Source organism: Syngnathus acus, chromosome 20 (assembly GCF_901709675.1).
Source record: "Syngnathus acus chromosome 20, fSynAcu1.2, whole genome shotgun sequence".
Taxonomy (NCBI): Eukaryota; Metazoa; Chordata; class Actinopteri; order Syngnathiformes; family Syngnathidae; genus Syngnathus; species Syngnathus acus.
The window spans coordinates 6,340,148-6,360,675 of NC_051104.1; the positions used below are offsets into that span (position 1 = coordinate 6,340,148).

Consider the following 20,528-nt stretch of genomic DNA (forward strand, 5'->3'; position numbering starts at 1 on the left):
CGAAATAATAGTTTAAAAAAAAAACGTGTGTTTTTGTGGTGGACTCTTCCGATCACGTTGTATCTCGCACCACGAGAAGGATGTTCTCGCGTGACTGAAACCGATGGGGAGACATAAAGGGTGTGACACAACCCGTTGGACGGTTCCCGTTGCAGATTTGGAAAGGTATCATGCATTTATTAAACATTAGCATTCTATAATTCAGTTACCATGCTATTGGGTCCATTTCATTTAAGCAGTCGGCTATGAGTACACATGTTTTTCATTTTGAAGCCTATTTCCAGATTCCACGTGTTAAAATGTCAAGTATGACGTAACATCCGGCTAGGTATTGTTTACGTTTTCTGAGTTTAAGGTTAGGAAATTGTTTCGGAGAGCCGACTTTATTTGTCTCATGTCTTGAAGGTAAACTTAGAGGAAAGCACTTCTTCCAAGCTAGTTCTTTCCCCCCCCCCCCTAAGGTAGAAAAGTGTTTCCCTTTTGTGTTTTCCTGCAGAATGCCCATTGAAGTCAAGCCTCGAATTGTGATTCTCTATGGGTCTCAAAAAGGTCAAGCCCAGTCCATTGCGGAAGGGATAGCTGAAGAGGCAGAGGAGCATGGACGACTTGCTGAGCTCAGCTGTTTGAATCAGAAAGAGAAGGTAGAAAAAGCATGTGGGATTTGTTATCATAGATCATGCTGCTGACACGCCAAAATGCTTGAATGTGGTCATCTACAATGTGATTGCTTCTTCCTGATGGATGCACGTCTGTCTGGTTTATTATTTCAGTACAATTTGGAGAAGGAAAATTCCCCTGTTGTCTTTATTGTGTCTACTACTGGAGATGGGGAGCCACCAGACAATGCCCTGCAATTTGTGAAGCACATCAAGAAGAAGACCCTCTCCTCTGAACACTATAAACATCTCCACTATGCACTTTTAGGTAAATTAACCAAATCATAAACTTGCTAAGTGCTCTGTATTAATTTCTTATTTGCTCTCTCTATCTGCTCCAGCTTTAGGAGACACCAACTACGAAAACTTTTGCAACTGTGGCAAGACAATTGAGCGCCGTCTACAGGAACTTGGAGCCCAACAATTCTATGCAACAGGATATGCAGATGACGGTACAGGGTAAGTTCTGCAAAGGAATACGTAAATGTAGTCACTGGACATCCTTGTATCTTTAAAAAAAAGATATAAATCCTTCCTCCCTTCTCTTTTTCCCAAGGTTGGAGTTGGTTGTAGACCCTTGGCTTGAAGGACTCTGGAAAGCTGTCAAAGCCACTTTAACAAATATGGCTTCTGATTGGAGTATGGACAAGACAATTCCAGATTCATTGATACCACATGTTGAACTAAACCGCCTAAGCCTCACTGACCAGTCTCCCAACTTAGACCTCAAATGCGCATCCCCGGGTTCAGCTTCTGTTGAAGGAGTCCGGTTAACGGCACCCCCAGCAGAAACGCAAACCACGGATGCTGGATTGTCCGATGCACCTTCACTGTCACACTCAGTGCCTCCACTGTCCGATTTGTCTCTAAATGTTCCTAGTCTACCTCCACCTTTTCTAGACGTGTCTCTTCAGGAATTAGACATGGTAGATGAGGTGAGAATTCTTTTTATCTCTCTCGAATCCCCTTCTTGTGATCATTTAAATGATTTTGTTTTTTCAGATTTTTGGACCGTTAAACAGCGAAACTCTCAATTTGGTCCCTATATCCCGTGCCGTTTGTTTAACAACGGGCGAGTCAGTCAAGACTGCCATCCTTCTTGAGCTTGACATCACTGTAAGCTTGATCAAATATTCTCGTTTTTAGTCCACAGAGAGATCCATATGTAATTCCATACTAACTGGTTTATCAATATGTTTTCTTCCTCTCAAGACTCACCCGATGTTGACTTATCAGCCTGGGGACTCGTTTGATGTTTTCTGCCCAAATAGGGCACCTGAGGTCAAGCAATTGCTTCAAAGATTGGGTCTTGAGGATAAGAAGAATCATCTCGTCCAAGTTTCTTTACTGAAAAACACAAAGAAAAAAGGTTAGCATACTACTGTAGCATGCATTCCAAACAAAAACATGACATCATGCAGCAAAAGTAATATTTTTACTGTGGTATTAATTTCCTGCCTGCTGTAATGTGATGTTTTTTTTTTTTTTTGTTCTCTGCTGGGTTTCAGGTGCTCAGGTTCCTTCATATATCCCTCAGAACATTTCTCTACTGTACCTGTTCACATGGTGTCTGGAGATTAGAAGTGTTCCTAAGAAGGTCAGTGTCGACCAAAAAAATTTTAAACCTTATGAAAACACAATGAATGTTTTATTTTATATTTCCATTTGTGTAAAACGAGGTCTTAAGGTGTTCTAATAAAGCCTCTTCATGATTTTTACTCTGTAAAGTAAAAAAAGATCATTTGATATCCGACAAATGTTTAATTCTTTCAGGCCTTCTTGCGAGCGCTGGCTGAGCATACAGCAGACAGCGTGCAAAAAAGGAGACTGCAGGAGCTTTGTAGCAAACAAGGCACCGCCGACTACAACCAGTTTGTGAGAGAGACAAGCCTCTGTGTTTTGGAGCTTCTGGACGCTTTCCCATCCTGCTTGCCTCCCCTGAACCTCTTTATAGGTCAGATCACTTTTTTTTGTCTTCATCATTTAGCAAGCAGGAGTTCTTCCATTTATTTAATTTGCTAACATTTATGAGGCTTATATGTGCAGGTTTTAGTGTGGCAGGGGCAATACAACTTTTAACCATAAAGGGGCGCCGTTGCCCTAATAAAGCAAGATTTATAAATGGTTTTTTTTTTGCAGGAAATAATTTTTACACATCTCCACACGTTTGTTTCTTTTGTAAAGCAAGTTAATATTTTTTTTTTGTTATTTTCCCTCAATATTGAATTTGATAAATGTCACTTCCATTCCATTCTGTCAAGCAAATACTTGTCCTCATTTATTAGCCATGCTGCGTGGTTTAGCTCTTCAGTAGAGCACATTTTAGCTGACAGGGAAATGGCTTGGCAGCAGCTTTACATTGAAGTTGTCCTCTAAAACACCTCTGTCACAGCCCTTTCCCTTTTTTACACTGACGTCAGTTATTTTTGGCCTTCATGCCAGTCTTTCTGCCACTGCCTTTTTTTTTTTAATTTCTTCTCTGATGCAGAAGTCAGCCATCATTATGTGTGGTGCTGGAAGCTGCTCAAAGCAACAGATGTTAGGTTGAACAGAGGGTCCGAGGTTTGCAGAGGTGATCTCGGAGCAGAGGTTAATAGTGACGTCTTACTCTGCGGGTCAAGGACACAGCGTTATGTTCGCTCGACTGCTCGATCTGGGTTTATACTTTGACGGTAACTACAAATAATGAGGACAGCATCCAAGTGCACGTTAGACTACTTATGCACTTCATCTATTTTTAGATGATCCTATTCCCCCCCCCCCTCCCATATGTGAATAGGTCATAGCAGACTGTTTGTAAGCAATTTAATAAACCATTCTAATTTACCACAGAGCTCAAAGATAGTCGTACCAAGTTGGAGACGAATTATTTCCACGCAGGCTCGAACTTGTCCCTCAATTCACAAAAAGATGAACATTGAGAATGAAGTTTCTTCCCCCCATTGTCACTCACTTGCTTGTTATTCATCGACAGTAAGACGAAAAAGCATTTGAAGAGCTGCTTTGTGAAAGTCTATGACTTCGCAAGGCCTCGCATACAAAATGAACTCAAAAGCATTATGTGTGTAGTATTAAAAAAAAAAGTCAAATAAAAAATGACATTTCCTTGAAATGGGTATTCAACCTTCCTATTTCTCTGTATGTGAGGGTTATTCATACATTAATATTTGACCATAGTTTTATATCTAATTAATTTTTGCGGTGAAGAAATACATCTGCCACCTTGTTTTTGTTGAAAGAAATAGTGAAAAAGTTTTTTTTCCAAGGTTGAGCCTTCTTTAAACTTTTATTTGTAATTGAGTCCCAGTGGATTTTGACTTTCAATATTAATCTTATTGATCATAACAAAGGAGAGGAGGGAGCCTGTATTGCGAGTTCTGCTTCTGATATTTAATCGCCAAGTCGTTAAGATCGTCACACTTGACCTTCAAAATGAAAACGTTACATTACAACTTCATTTGATACGACTTCATTTGATAGATCTCATAGGTCCTTTAAAATTGTGTCCGTTTTAAAGGACTCTGACTTCAACCTGCTGAGCTTCCTTCCCGTTAGCAGGTGTCAGGCTAACAGTGTGAGCAGATTTTGTCCAGCTGTTGATCTTTCCAAGCGATTTAGCTGAATGATGTGTTTTTGCAGCGCCTCATATGCGTCGCTATTACTCTTTCGGCTTCATCTATTATTCACATCCAACTCGCTTCTTTTTGACCCACATCACATCGGTGGCGGTGCAGGAAAGGCTTGTCCTGTTGCGTTGCTCCTTCTACGTCGACTTTTCTCGATTCCAGCGACCCGCCTTTGCTAACGCACCGTGCGCTGCTTATTATAAAAAAAGCAGGGCACCTTCACGGCTGACTTTGCAATAACGTTTGCAGAAGCAATCTGTATCCCACTGGCTTCACATCTGGCCACTTGGGATTCAAACAGCCTGACTTTGTGATTTTAATAAATATAGCAGCAGTATGTCCTGAAAAGCAGACATTAATTTGAGCGACGTTTACTGAAAATAAATATGGTTTCGATCACCATCATTTTCCATCCATCCATCATGGTTAATAACATATTTGGAAGACAACAGGATGATTGACAGCTGTGCTTATATTTGTATTTTATTTTTTCAGAACTTCTCCCCAAGCTGCAGCCAAGGCCTTATTCAGCGGCCAGGTAAGAAGACTGAAAAAAAAAATCATTCCTTCCACAGCCATGACATCATTTGTTAGCGTTAACATGGCCTCACAATGATAAATGTCTGTCGTATTCCAACCCTAATATTCCAACTCTCATTTTCTTTCTCCACAATGACACCTAAAAATAATTTCAGAACAGCAATAGGTAATCATAAGGAAGAGAATGGCGAATGCGTCTTGACAGTGACTATTAGCGGTGTTTGAACAGAGAAATGACACAAAACAATGACAAATGTCTTCATGAAGAAAAGTGCAGTTTGATTTGAGTCATGATTAAATAAATGAATGGTTTGCCTCGGGGATAGTTGCTACATCACCTTTGCGCATCCTTGAACTCGTCAATCTTCATTTAGTTGGATGGCGATATGAATTCAAACAATTCTTCTTATGCTTTAGGTAAAAATTGTATCATTTTGCCCATATAAAAAAAAAAAGACTTTCCAAATTTTTACCTGAAAGGAAAAAAGCCTGGGTGACCTAGTCCATGTAAAGTGCACTTCATCAGTGTGTAGATGTGATTCCCGAATGAACTCCGTGATGAGAGAAGTTGGAGCAAAACAAAATGGCCAGCCAGACTTTTATTTAAATCAACCTTCCATCTTTTTTGCCTCACTTAGCTAGTCATCGATTTGCGCTTCCTGTTAAGCTAGTACCCATTAGGGTCTGCTTTAAAGCTCACAAGGAACATGATCGTCTAAGACAAGGTCAGAACTTCTCGGCTACTCTCCGACTCGCTTTGCTGCTTCCTTGATTGTGAAAATAGCGCACGCCAGAGAGAGAGAAAGAGAGACTGCTCCGAGAGAGATGGCCACTGTAGTTTATTGGATAGTGCAGACTTGAGACATTAGAGGCTTGCATTATTGATGTTAGAGTCAATAGAGGTCTTCGACGGCAAACAGGAAGTAGGACGGAGAAGTACGGACAGGTGCTCTGAGGGATGATGACATTTTTTCCAACTACCTGGCCATGAACGTATAGAATCTGAAAAGACAGAAATATTTTTTTGATGAGTTCAGGAAAAGAGGCAGCATACAAAATGGATCGTGAATACTTTTAAATTTCCCTAAGCTATCAGTGGAAAAAGGTTTGGAGAGCCTAAGGAGACATATAGATGGAGCACCCTCATTTTTTTTCCTCACATCACATTAAGAGCCTTTTCATCTCTGGTACTTTGATCAGCTGCTGTCCAAATGGGTTATTTTTTTTGTCTGAATGGATTCCATCATGCTTTTCTGTACCACTCTGTTCTTTATCTGTTCTTCTTCTCGTTTTCTCGAGATCTCCCCATCATTGTCTACCTGTATAACTTTTTTTTTGTCTGTGGTCTCTCAAACTCACAGCTCCTGCCTTCAGCATCCGGGCAAGCTGAATTTCGTTTTTAGCGTTATCGAGTTCCCAGCACGCTCAGGTCGTCCTGCGGGGAGGCAGGGCTTATGTACTGGTTGGCTCTTTGACCTCGTCTCACCTCTCCTGGTTCACCAAGGGAAGCATGAATTGCAGCATTGCGGGTCCGTACCGCTGGTGAGTACACACGATAAAAGGAAAATTGAAATATTTGTAGTAGATAGAGTTAAGTTCACATGAAAATCCACAGAGTTAAAAAAACAAAACAAAAATTATATACAACACACCATTATGCCATTATAATAAATTGCTGTAACTGGTTGGAGCACTCCTTAAAGCGCAAAAGAAGAAAAGGAGATAGCAACGTAAGATGTTTGCCTTGGCGGAGGTATTTGAAAACTACTCCATTTGGCTTTCCTTCTTTGAGATTCCACTGATCGCCCGAGTTTGGACCTGTTACGTGGGGTCGATTAAAATCAAATATAATTTGAATTAAAGCAACTAAATCTTCTCGATCACACCCTGTGGAGTTGAGTTGGAGCTCATAAGTTTTCTCATTAGCCTGTCTTAGAATGTTAAGTAGATCAATTAATAGATTGGAAGGCCCACAGTGGCTCCTCAGCACTCTTCTAATTACTTCCATTATTTAGAATGCACACTAATGTTCCGTGACCCTCACACCACAGATTCATGCGAGTTTGAGACCCAACCGCTCCTTTCGACTTCCACCTGACACGTCGGTGCCTGTCGTAATGGTCGGACCTGGTACGGGTGTCGCGCCCTTCATCGGCTTCCTCCAGCAAAGGTGAACAAATGTATATTCATGCATTCTTTTTCCACTGGTTTTGTGCAGATTGTTGCTCTGACCTTTCCGGACCTAGTAATGGAGATTCACAAATGTCTCCGTTTATGTATCCACTGCACATTTCCAGCAAATCTGCTCTGACAGTCGAATGAGCCCGACCTCAAGCTTGACGTCATCGCATGAGGCGTAATCATAAATGTAATGACAGTCAGCCATTGTTTTATCCATCTAATTAGGAATAAATGACGTCCCTTACAATATATTCATTCCCATAATTTAGTCTGTAATGTGCAGCTTCTTAAATTTGACTTGTCAGGAATATTTGGATGTGACATCAAAAATTTGGGGAGGTTCTGAATTGACGGGTAGGCCACAATTGCAAGATGAACTGTCATGAAGAGTTAATGTGACCGTTTGAAGCTTCTCTCACTCGGGCTGACAGATGCGCGTTGAAGCGAGCCCAAGTCTCCCTGGACTTGTCAGGAAGCAGCGCAAACCTTTTTAGTGTGACTGACACGTTTAAGTCACGGGCGACCTTGCGCGGATGAGGTTGCGGCCCAGTCAGCTCCAATTGTCTCCAACTCACCTGGACAGATGACAAGCTTTGGAGGGTGGGATGCGTCGCCACTGATCATTTTTTCTGTTCTCAAAATATAAATGGTAAAAAATAAAAAATATTTACTGCCTGTTGGAGGGGGGAAAAAAAGCACACAGAAAAATGACCTGGAGATCGAATCAGCTTCAACTGGGGTGAGCAAACTTTCGACACGCCGAAAAATTCATTTGACATTTTTACAAGCAGTTAAGCGCTGTCAATTGTTTTGCACCCCGCTGTCGATTTGACTCATAATCAGGCAGGAAATGGACTTTGCACAGCTTAAGTCCAGCAGCTGGCATCGAATTTGAAATGCAAATGTATTGACATTTTAACTTTGCTAGCCACCAGTCGATGTTGTGCACGGTTGGAATTGCAGTATTTTCAGAAAACTTTTGGTTTTCTTCCCAATGCCATTTAGTAGATTTCTACGGCAGCTCGTTTAGAGGGAAAACTCAATGGACAATGAATCCTTTTAGGTCTCATGTGGCAAGCAAACTTCATCTTGATTTAATTCCACATAATCTTACCTATGAAATTTATTTACATGATTTATATTTTACTATTTGGCAGCCACCTCTTATTCATGAGCTAAATAGAGTAGAGGAACAAAACAGGGTATGTCAACATTGCAAAACAATTTGAAATATCAACATTACCATTTTAACATTTTATTTATGTAAATTGGTGAGGCCACCAGCAGTATTCAAATCATTACTTCAGGTTTTGTTTTTTCTAACTACAGACACCGCAACCCCGAAGCAAATTCCACCTCGCATTGCTTTTGTTCTGGCATAAATGTTTTCTTTGTTTTCCCTCCATTGTCGGAGTTTAAACTCACATATGCAGAGTTCAGCTGATAACATTTTGCCGTTTCCATTTTGCATCTCATCCCGCTGCATTGTTCCAAATACGATTGCGCCGATTGACGTGCGGTTTGCGATAACAGCCGCTAGTTTGTTAACAGTCCAATCATGCTGAGACCCTTAATGCTAATCAATTTTGTTTTGTAAAAATACATTTTGGAATTCAGATTGCGACCGGAAGAAGCCTCAATAAAAGGTCACAGACTCACTAGGTGGTGTCAAATGATTATTTTTTTTAAAGAAGCTCTCCAACTCAGGTTGTTTGTTATTGATTCTATGCAAAATCATGTCTGCTGTTTTTTTTTTTTCCACAGCGGTGACAGCAGTAAAATAAATATAACATATAACACCTGTCATATCCTTTATGCCGTTAAAGAGAAAATTGATGCCAGAGGCTAAACTTGACAAGGATGACAACCAGCCAAAGCTTTTGGTAACCTGGACAATCTAATACAAGAGAGAAATTATTAAATAATTTAATCTTTTTTTTTTTTTATGATAGCGATTCACAGTTTTGACACGTTTACGGAGGCGTTTTATTATTTTCTGCTCCTTCTTTCTGTGTTTGAAATGCGGAACCAGACACGTTGACGCTGTCACTTAATGCGAAAGAAATCCACCCCGCTTGCTCGGAAGTCAGGAGAGTAAACCATTACCCCATCAGTGACCTAATGAAATGTACCTTACAAGATAATTAGGATGTTTAGCGAGTCCTAACCCTCCTCCTCTTCCTCACTATATGGCGCGTTTCTGGTGCGGACCAAAATGGAGTGCTCTCCTCATGGGATCGTGTTGCACTCTGTTAAGAGTCTGCCGATGCAATGATATAATTTGTATTCAGGGAAAGGCGCCAGAATAGAAGCCAGCTTTTTTTCATATTAGTATTGATTCCTTCAGGGCGGGCGGCACACTAAAATGAGTTTATTTGAAGTTGTTTTTGCAGATCAGAATGCCCAGGATGCAAAATGAAAGGAATTGGAATGATGCTTTTGTTGATGATTGACACCAAAATTAAAGGCTTGCTTGTTTTCTTTTTTTTTTTTTTTAAATCATTTGGTTATCCCTTTCCTGAAATTTGTTTCTTGATTTTAAATTGAAATGTGCCAAAAATGCTCAGAGGTGAGATCGACTGTTTGCGGCAAGACTATTAATCATATTTGTTCTGTTTGGCTTTCAAAACAATTGAGTAGCGGAAGTTAAACTTCATGACAAGGAACTTGAGAGAGGGAGAGATTCCGCTTCCGACTTTCTTTGTTTCCGGCACCGACCGGGATGCTTGATAGACAGACAGCTCCTTCCCTTTTCTTGCCTGTCTCTTCTTTGTGAGTTTCATCATGTTGTCAGGGGAGAAATTCTCACCAGAACCCTTCAACAAATGTAAAAGCAATCTCGTTTGTTTGCTGTTCCTAAAGGAATTTTCTTTTTCTGTCCATTCAAGCAATCCAGCAAAAGTGGATTTAAGATTATTTGACATGAGTTTAATATGAGGGAGAGCATATTACATATTTTTTCTTTATCTGAAAATGACTTCCTCTGATGAAGACATTTGAAAAGCATTGCTTGAGGTGTTCTCAGTCATTCAAATTTGCAAACACCTCTAATTGGTTGATCAGCGACTAAATGATAGCATTCATTGATATGCATTGTGCGGCAGACCATTTAAGAGTCGGGCTGCTTAATTCTTTAGATTGCACACGCAGAGGAGGATTCAATCTTGCTAAATAGGAAAGGACACCCAAGGATACCCAGCATTTCCCAAAAGAGATAGTATAAAGAGCTCAATTTAATTGTTTCACTTTTGATGTCTTATTTTTATCTTTAGACTTGAAGGAGATAGCAAGATCGGATAACGCACTTGTTTTATTTGGAACTCATTTTCTATACATGAAAGAAACCTTTGTGGTCAATTCAATTAGCTGCACTTGATTGGGTGCTTTATAACCATCTGGACATTTTCTGTCAGGTTTGTCGTCATTTGTAAGGTTGCTAGTCAGTCACAAGGCACAAACAGATCAAAATCATGTCTTGAATGAACCAGTCAATTTAGTTAGTGAGGTTTATAGCTGCAATGGTTACAAATAACCCATGGGAAGAGTTTGTTTCATAAAGTAGAACAAAACTAATAGAACAGCTTTAATTGGGGGAAAAAAAAGTGTAAAACGGTGGCAAATGCTCCCTAATCAATTTCGTACAATTTTGCACGCGTTAACAGATGACTTGCTTCAGTGATTGAAGACGGGGAGTCAGTTAATAGAAAAATAAACGAGTTTATTAGCAACAATTGCGTTGTGCTCATGATATTTAGAAAGTATAGGATGAGAATTCGATTGTAGTATTTTTTATTTATTTTTTTTGCTGTCACATGATATCTATCACAAAGTATATCATAATAGCTGTCCAATTATTTGTTAATTTCAGCCCGCCCTGAGTGCACAGTGATGGCTGGTGCAAAATTAATCAGACCCACAGCAGACATGATCAGAATATCTTTGCTTCCATTTTAGCTTTGTGGCCGCTCTCGCCAGTCATCTTAGCAGATGTCAGGAACAGATAATGCTTTTGAGATTCTGCTGCTGGCATCATGAAAAGGTTAAGGGGGTCAGCATTTATTCTCTCTCGTTGGCGCCTCGACCACAAGGTGTGGGATGAAGGAGCAGGGACACTGACAGAGATTCTTCTCGCCACACCTACTAAAAATGACATTTCCGGCCTCCGAAAGAATCCCTGAAAAGTTTCACTTTTTGTGCACTCGTCGGATTTTTATTGTTGTATATTGTTCTCTTCCCTCTCTCGTCATCATCTCATTCTGTGCATAAGGCAATCGCTGCCACTGCAGATTTTGCTTAACCACTCTTCTTTAACCTCTGAGAATAGATTTTCTCTCGCCCATCTGTTTTTTTTTTTTCTTTGTGAATGAAGATTGACCGATAACAGTCCCTGTTTGACTTTCAGAGAAAAGGAGAGGCAGCAGAATCCCGATGCCGTGTTCGGTGAGACCTGGTTGTTTTTCGGTTGTCGCTACAGAGACCAAGACTACCTGTTCAGGTAAGCTCTCCGTTAATTGTCGCGTATGCTTTGCATACTTTTCACCTTGACATAAGGACACTCAAAGTATTCCATTATTTTTAATAGCTTTAAGTGCTTAAGAAATTCTGCTATTCTAGCATTATGTAAATGAGGGAATGACTATACAGCAGCTTGGTGGAGTCGATATTTGCACATGTGCCTCAGTCACACTCAAGAAGTGATCATTTGAATTTCAATCACAATGGATTTAAGGTATTTTTACATTTAAATGAGGTGAATGGTGTAGGAAGACTTCTTATATGCAGTATGTCTGCCACCTTTTTTCTTTCTTTCTTTCTTTTTAAGAATGTTCCATCCTGTTGATTTGGCAAAGCCAATGTTTTTGCTCCACTATCATCTCCCTGGGGTTTGTTTGTTTTGGTTTTCAGCTTGATAATGGCTTGCTTCACTGATAGTGACAGCACTTTGGCTCTCATATTGAGAGTTGACCGCAACACATTCCAAATGCAAATAGCTCACTTGAAATGAACGCTCAACCTTTTGTCAGCTCCTTGTAAATAGGATAATGATGGAATAACAGCTTAGCAGCCAATTGTCCTGTCAATTGTCGACTTTTTGAAGCGCAAGAACAAGAAGCACATGCACAAATGATTCGACACTGCTCACCTGATTTGAATGTAAAAAATAAAGCTGGCAGTTTTTTATTTTTGAATCAATTTATTAAGAGCCAAAAAGATGAGAATTACAAGCGAGCTGTCCCAATATTTATGATCCTGACTGTGTGTTTTATCTTAATAAGTTCAGGGTTGCATGCCTATTATTTTGAAATCTTCCTCACCGTGGGAGTCAAATGAATCTCGGATCGCACTCAATGTCGTTTAAAAAAATGCATTAGCCGGCTGTCAGGTGCTATCAAAGAAATCGCCGATGCTAAAGTGTCCAAAATAAGAGTTCCAGTTAAATACAAATGATAATTGTTTAAGTATTAGAGATGTGAACATTTCATAGATTAAAAACAATTTCTTCCCCGTGTTATTGATTCGTAGAAAAATGATAATCATCTCCCTGTCGGCAGTCGTCAAGGCTCGCCCCAGTCGCATTAAGTCACACTGCATAGATTTGAAAAAACAAATTCAGTGTTGCATAACAACAGAAATCCTTGGAGTCCCTCTCTATTATCGCATCCTAAGCAGCTGAATAGTTTAACTTTATTTTTAGTTGTATTTGATTTGTCTGAATAATTCACTTTTCGTGGTCAGAATTATTTTTGGGAGCGATAAACACTAAACAACACAAGATTTCAATTTTCCTCCCATTTTAAATAAGTCATTGGTTTACCTGAGGCACACACCTTGACTCACCATGTCAGAGCCATAGTTTCCTCGGTGAGTGGTGTTGCTCAGACCTTCTTCCTCCTCGGGCTCTGTAGATAGCAAGGCAGAGGAGAGAAGAAGTTGGCAAGCTCACCTCACTCGATAGGGAGCAAGGGTACACCCAACAGCAGGATTGATTAGAAAAACGCGTTTACAACACTGCTTCGACCTTCTGCTTTTCTTGTTAGCAAAATAAATTACTGTCTGGCACAGCTTTTCTTGGACCTTTTGGCTCATCGGTGTTGTTTTTTCTATTGAGCCTGACGGTTGTTTTTGTTCTTTGCAAATGTTGGTTGAGGAAATCCACACTGAAATGTCTTAAGGGGATGTTGGATGTGCTGGTGTGTTAGGTCACAAGGCCATGGCTCGGCATATCCAGATTTAGTCTCTCCTCATGAGGATGGGGAAAAACTGTTCAGTTTTGCCGGAAGGATTTTGGAAAAAGAATACAGGTCGTTTGCTGTATTCACCAAAAACAGTGGTGTGTTTGTTTTTTGTTTTTTTTGCCTCACCCAAATGACAGAAAGTCTCTGATACACCTTTGACTGAACCAAACCACCTGATTTTTTTTTTCCTCTCTCCAGGGAGGAGCTGGAGGGCTTTGTATCCAGTGGCACCTTGGACCACCTCATGGTGTGTTTCTCCAGAGATAACCAGAAGGAGGAGGCCATCGTTTCAGAGAGACCTCCCAAATATGTCCAACACAACATGTTGCGCCACAGCCACAAAATCATCAACATCTTGATCAGACAAAACGCTTGCCTCTATGTTTGTGGGTAAGACTTGATTTTTTCTTTTTTTCTTTTTATCTTGGGACTCTGTATGTTGAGTTGAGATTCAGAGCGAAGGATATTTATTGATTACTTTATTAAGAAGTCTGCATCAATACTTTGTCCGTGGTCAATATAACCTCGCTTGTTTTAAATTATAATAATGAATAAATGATCAATCCACGATGTCAGCAACATATTCAAGATTGAGCTCCTACTTGACGCGAAATTTTATTCTCTACACGACTGAATAAATAGCTCTTACTTTATAATGAACGGCTTGGTAAGATTATGCAAATATTTCAAGATATTAAGAGAAAAGGAGATTTAGAATGGTTTTGAATCATTTTGGTAGAAACCATTTACTACAGGAGTCTAAATTAGTTTTGATGAGAGTGGAAATATTTTTTTTATCCATCGCAGGATGATTACGATGAGGGCGGTGGACATGCATGATAAATGAACTGCTTGATCAATCTTTTGCTAAGAACGCAAATGCACGTTGTTGTGAACCAAGCAAAATATGATTTCCTGCATACATAGACTTCCCATATATTCATTTCTCTCAGTGCAGTTTGAGGAAGACAATGAATGATGCATAGAAATGAGCCACGCCAACAGTTTTATAGCTCAGAGTCCCATGATTTATCGAGAGGGTCTCACTTTTTATCACCGCGGGGCTACCTGCTTCATCTAAATGATCTTTGAAACATCCGGACTAAATTCATTAAAATAAATCCCACCTCTACGTCAACAGAATGATGAATCCCTCCCAAAATGCCGCAATTGCAAAATACGGGCTTTGTCAGAATGTTTGATTTATGACCATTGTCATTTAGGGGATGGAATTTTTCAGGTGTCATGATGATCATTTAAAAGTTCTAGATTGTGTCGTCTAACCACAAAATAAAGTGCAATGTTCATCGGGCAATGTGGTGGGACAACAAAATTGATATTCTCCTCTTCCAGAGATGCAAAGAACATGGCTAGAGATGTAAACGACACCCTGGTGGAGATGATCATGAGTGAGCTCCAGGTGGACCAACTGGAGGCCATGAAGCAACTGGCTAGCCTGAGGGAGGAGAAACGCTACTTGCAGGACATCTGGGGATAAAAGAGGTCTTCTCTTTTTTTGTTTTTAAAAACAAATATGATCCAAAACTCAACACACTTAGCTGTAACCTTCTGAGCTAACTGCAAGGCATTGCTTTAGAGCAACCCTGCTGACCTCAGTGTTGACATCATCTCCTGCTTTGCTCGTTGAGCAAAAGTGACCTTAGCCAGTCCAATATTGCTGCTTATTTGTTCTTACGGTGTGAAAATGCTTTTAGGCTTGACAAGCACTCCATGTTTATCCTGCCAGTAAAAGTATTTAAGTCAGATTTGATGGAGGGATTTCAATGAGACGGAAACTGGCATTCGGTTCCTCCCTAGATAAACAAAAGTCATTTACATGCAAATATAAAAAGGATTTTGCAGGGTTTAGAAGTTTTTTGGTTTTTTTTACGTGCAAAACTCACTGCCAACTTAATAAACCGCATTTGAAAATGAACTTGTGAAGGCCACACACACACAAAAACTCAAATCATTTTTTTAAAATGGATTTTTAATGAAAATACATGAAATACAAATACATTACCGGAACAATACAAGGCGTATTTTTTTTTTATTATTCATCATGAGAAAGTGTACTGGGAAGTTCAGAGTGAGCATAGAGGGCATAAATATCCATCATAAAGCTCTCAGCTCTGAGAATAATCCCCCCGACTTGACTTTGTTTGGGTCTGCCCGCATGCACAATGTTATTTTGGACTCCTTCAAACATTTCCCCAGCTGAGCTACCATCTCAAACACACACTGCCTGTCATATTGTGTGGTATGGAAATAAAATCATTCGAATAAACTTCAACCCATGATCTCCTCTTTTAGCCTTTGTTTCTCAAATTGAATGTCTTCAGATGCAAATGACTTGTCTTTCTGAACTTCTATTCGAGCAGCTATAATGAAAAACAGTGACATTTGTATTTGATTTTTTTTCAAACTCACAAACTTGAAGGTGCCTTTGGTTAACGAATGAAAGCATCTGCTAATTGAAGTCTTTTTGTGGTGCTGGTTCTTTGCGTGCCGCAGAGCCCCAGTGAGAGGCTTCCTCAGAATTAAATCTTCTAACAGCGGTCGTTTTATTTCTCGTTTTGAAGGGAGGGTAGAGGGGAAAAAACATGTTTACAATCTTCCACTGCTTGCACCGTTGATGACACACCATTTAATTTGCTCTCAAGGCGGGTAAACAAAACCGTCACCGTCCTGGAAAACCACCCCTGACTGTGACTAATTGGTTTAATACCAACTTGTCAAAGAGGGCAAAAAAAAAAATCTGCAAAGCTGCGATCATTGTCACTACTTTACCTTAACTCATCCACTGAATTATCTCCAGAACGTGACTACAAATGTTCTCCCTTGCACAATTCATGTCACCCAGTCCTGCGACCCCTGAGGTCCGAGGCCAGTTTAAAGTTATGGCTTCATAATTAAAAAAACTCCACGGTGTTGATATTGTCCTGCAGCGAAAAGAGGGCAACAGTTTGGAATAAATCAGAGCATGTTAGAGGTCAGTGCGACCGGAGAGCAGTAACACCCCAGTGATAGATGCCCCTTGTTAAAAATGGCTAAATGAAGCAGAAAGATGTGTGCTAGCGTTAATGACTCTTATTATGAAAGTGTTGAACGAGACTTGCAAAGAGGTGCACTTCACCGCCGTGGTGCCTCAAGTACTCCACGTCGTGATGAGGTTAGGAGTCTAATCAGCCTGGTGACACATCATTTGGTTTTGCTTTCAGGGACTAACTGGAGTGTACTTTTTAGCAAGAGGCAAAATTCATCCATTTTTTCTTTCTAGCAATCTATTTACACCTTCTCAATAATTTAGCAATACAGAAAAGCCACACCAAGAAGTCCATATTGAACTGCTTTGTCGATTCACTCTTGATTCATATCATCAAATATTTACCTTGGTCGTTAAATATGTAGTGTGAGGATATTCCGACGCTAAAAGTAATTATTTTTGGGGAGAAAATGTCATTACATTTTCTTGCATAATGAATGGCGGCGTCGGTGTCGGTTCGAGACAGTTAAACCGTACCTTCACCTTCAGGAGGATCCTCATTGCCCTCAAATGTGAGCGAAAGGAAATGAGAAAATACTTTTTATATTACATTACAGATAAGGAACCCAAATCCCCCAAACAAGTAAATGAGATGATACACTATGGACCATGACTAAGGACATTTCTAAGTGACCTCAAACTTTTGATATACATTGGGCGGCCATTTTGTTCCCCTCGACAATCCAATGAGATCGATTCCAAGAGGTGAATCATTTTCAAGCAGACGCAGCATCGTTGTTAAACCATGAAAACAAAGTGCCAAACATAAAACTTGAAAATGCTCTCTTCATGGACACATAAATAGTCCAGCTAAAGTTGACACGTGAACTTTTCTGCCAATCTTGTCTTGTGTCAATCATCCTCTCTTTGGCTTCAGAGGTACTAAGATGTTGCAAGATGGTTTGTGTAAAGGTCACCCCGGCCTGCACACTTTTAATCCATTTTCCTCAAGGTCTGCAACAAATATTTGTACTTATACAAGGTATCAGGTTCATACAGTTGTCACACTATTTTATTCTAAGCTGCTCAGGCTCTCAAAAATATGCAGGTATTTTTTTTTTAATGATAGCAAAAACAGCGAGTAACCTAATTTTATTTGTGTCAAGCTGCAACATTATGCTTGGTAGGTTAAATGCAAACAAGCCATGGTGGTATAATAAGACGAGTTCTTAACAGCAGTATGTCAGGATCACCGTGTAAAACGACCACTAAGCTCTACAAAGTCTCTTAATCACTCCTTGTCTCGAGGGGAGGGCAAAACATGCAAGCTCGACACCAAGTGCTGCCTAATTCTCCTTACATGCACACGCGTTGTACACGTATGCATTGAAATGCTAAATTGTGAACAAAAGCAATTATGTGGAGTGAAGGACGAAGCCGCCAAAGACGTATTTGTCTTCCTCTTGGACAGGACAGATGTACAATGAAATTCCATTTCAATGCTGAACAAAGTGTCAATCACACTTGATGCTCAGCACAAAGACAAGCACTGAACAAATGGGGAACTGAATGCAAGCGGATGAAGGACATTTTTTTTTTCTTTTTTTTTAAGAGGATGCCAGGGAAGATAAGCAGCTGATTTGTTTAGACACAAGTCGCATAGTAAACAAAAAAGTCTCAAAAGAACCGTAACATCAGGGTCACCAGTCAAATTACTGGAGTGATCGATTTTATTTTATTTTTTTCAAACTTTTATTTTGCTCCTTATGACCAAACAATTCCGATTCCTCTCTCCTCTATAAAACTCATAAAGCCGCTGACGTATCACGCTGATATTTGACTTTCCAACTCGCGTAATTAAATGTTTTCTGGCAATTCAGTCATCACCAAGGTTGCTCTCTTTTGATTCCTAAATGACGCTCCTCTTCAATAGCGAGTGAATAGCTTGGCTAATGTTTTCTCTTGTGTTTTGAAGGCCGATTCTGTCCCTGAATGGAGATAAACATTATAAAATATGGATGAATGGCTATATGTATCTCAGATAATCTCATAATGTTAGTAAACTTTTTATTGGCTTGGACTATATTGTCTATGAAAGGGGATATTGTAAAAAAAAGAAAAGATGCCGCCCACATCAAGCCACCTTTGCGCTTTATTGATCATTCACAACAGGGCATCTCAACCTTTCTCCTTTTGTGGGCTTGATGACATGTTGAAATGTTCAGCATGAAAGAACAAAACACCCTGCTGCATCTTGTTTTTATTATCTCTGAGAAATCCTCACAGGTAAACTTCGATTGAAATCTCCAGTCTTGTTTTGATGTTGGCGTGTTCAACCCCGCAACTTTCTTTCTTCTAACATTTAGCCTCTTCTATGTGCCCACAATGGGTTTCTTGCTAATTGGCCTTTCTGATGGTGGTGCCCACCCACCCACCGTTGGTTGGCCCCACCGGGGTTTAATAAATGAGGGGCTGACTTTCCTGGCGTGGTCTGAGTTTGTTTTCCTGAGCACACTTTGATGTGCATGACCACTTGAAAGAAACAGGGCATCTTTGATTGCTGCAAGTAAAGCCTAACATGAAGCAGTAAACGTTATGGGTGCCATTTGTTAGTGTCTTTACAGTAACTGTGAATTCTTCCAAGCTACTTACCGAGAAGATGAGAGGAAAACCGCAAAGCCGGCTGCACCGGAATAGAATTGTGCCAGCAGTAAAAAATACATTGTAGTACAATTACACTGAATAAAATTGCGTATCCAAGTTACCAATGACAATTTAGTTTTTTTTTTTTTGGAGTCACAGTCTCTTTAAATGTATTTTCTCTATTCTGGAGCCCATTTATCAAGTATTGATCATCTGAAACCCAAAAGCCAATGTGGTAAAGCAAAAACATACTTCTACCTGCTTTCATTACAGATAAATTGTTTTATTTTTAGAAATGTGTACCATGTTATTTTTCTTTACGCAGACTCATCTTGTTTGCAATGATGGGTTGCAACCGATTTGCCACGCAATTGTCTGATTCTTATCCATATTAAGAAGAAGCCATTGTTGGATCGGAAATAAATGTCGCAGGCATTCTTTTTCTCGTTCCAATTTTGGGAACTTTCAAAAAGTGGCACATTGAGTACTATATGTGACACAATTGTGCCTTACTGGGGCATAAATGGCTTGTCGCTTTTGGTGCTACCTTGTTTTGTAACCTTAACAAGGAACATCCCTGGGTCATTTTAGCTCTGAAAAAAGTAGTTCTAGTAAATATCTGATTTGAGTCCAACAATTAGGCCAATGTAAATCAATATGTTCATTGTACCTTGAAACGTCGTCTCTACCACCAATGTTGTAGCCATGATGTTGTCATTTGATTACAGTCACAATTAATGATCATTTCGGCTTTTGCACCTCTTGGTCATTGTTTACTATAAAAATGTGTCGTAAAGTGAGTTTTTTTTCTTAACAGGCCGAATCTCTCCCTCCTAATTAAGTCCCGCTGCTTCCCAGCATTGGCCTCATGGGCTTGTGTTCTTCATTGCTTCAACCCTCCTGTACGACTCTTTCATTTTGTCTTAATTCGCGTCTTGTGCTCCACCTTTCTGTGTACACTGTGCACATTTATTCACCCTTACTGCGTCTCGGCTTCCTAATGGATTGATGTAAAGTGCTCTCCCGGCGCTTTGCAGCTGCTTGTTGTCCTTTATTGCTGCAGAAGTTGTGGCCTCAGGATGTTGTTTCTTCTCTTGTCCCACTGTGAGGGGAATGACTAATGTCCCCGATGAGATGTAGCAATGGCAATAGCGGCAGCAATGGGAAATGTCACCGTATGAATTCATATTATTAATCATTTTATTAGTAGGCTTCACAACATAGGACGTATAAGTGTATATATATATTTATATGATGTCCTTGATGTCATTTTTGTGCGAGCACATTATATACAAATTCATTCCGTTACTTTCAAGCATAATATTTAGCGTTTTAATAACATTGGGTATTCAGAAAGGGTGTGAATAATATTAGGAAAAAAATCACAACTCCCGTGATTGGAGCATTATGACTCGAGGATCATTCCCAGTGTTCTGCGTGACCTTAACATGGCTTTACTTTGTGAGGTGACAGTTGGCCGAGTGTGTCGCAGTGGGTGTTAACACCTCAAACGGCTGACCTCTAAAACAAAAAAGGCTTGCTTTCATCTTGGCTTCCCTCCAAATGCGACTTGGAAGCGGAAGGGATAAGAGCGTCAATGGACGAGAAGGCCAAATCACCTCACGTTTGCTGCTCCCGGCTTGATTAGAAATTAATTGAA

At 40.0% G+C, this 20,528-nt stretch overlaps 1 protein-coding gene across 2 annotated transcripts; it reads left to right on the plus strand.

Annotated features, from left to right (window-relative positions):
* Positions 1–65: 65 nt before the first annotated feature.
* On the plus strand, positions 66–15,529 carry mtrr (5-methyltetrahydrofolate-homocysteine methyltransferase reductase). Of its 2 annotated transcripts, none has more exons than XM_037280388.1 (15): positions 66–165; positions 497–641; positions 771–924; positions 998–1,115; positions 1,213–1,591; positions 1,659–1,772; positions 1,869–2,025; positions 2,165–2,253; positions 2,430–2,610; positions 4,778–4,820; positions 6,184–6,364; positions 6,874–6,992; positions 11,406–11,498; positions 13,438–13,629; positions 14,593–15,529. In XM_037280388.1, the coding sequence occupies exons 1-15, from the start codon at positions 104–106 to the stop codon at positions 14,735–14,737; spliced, it is 2,172 nt and encodes a 723-aa protein (XP_037136283.1). In that variant the 5' UTR covers positions 66–103; the 3' UTR covers positions 14,738–15,529. The 2 variants fall into 2 exon arrangements, with proteins under 2 accessions (XP_037136283.1, XP_037136284.1); XM_037280389.1 differs by lacking the exon at positions 66–165 and adding an exon at positions 279–405.
* Positions 15,530–20,528: the final 4,999 nt, after the last annotated feature.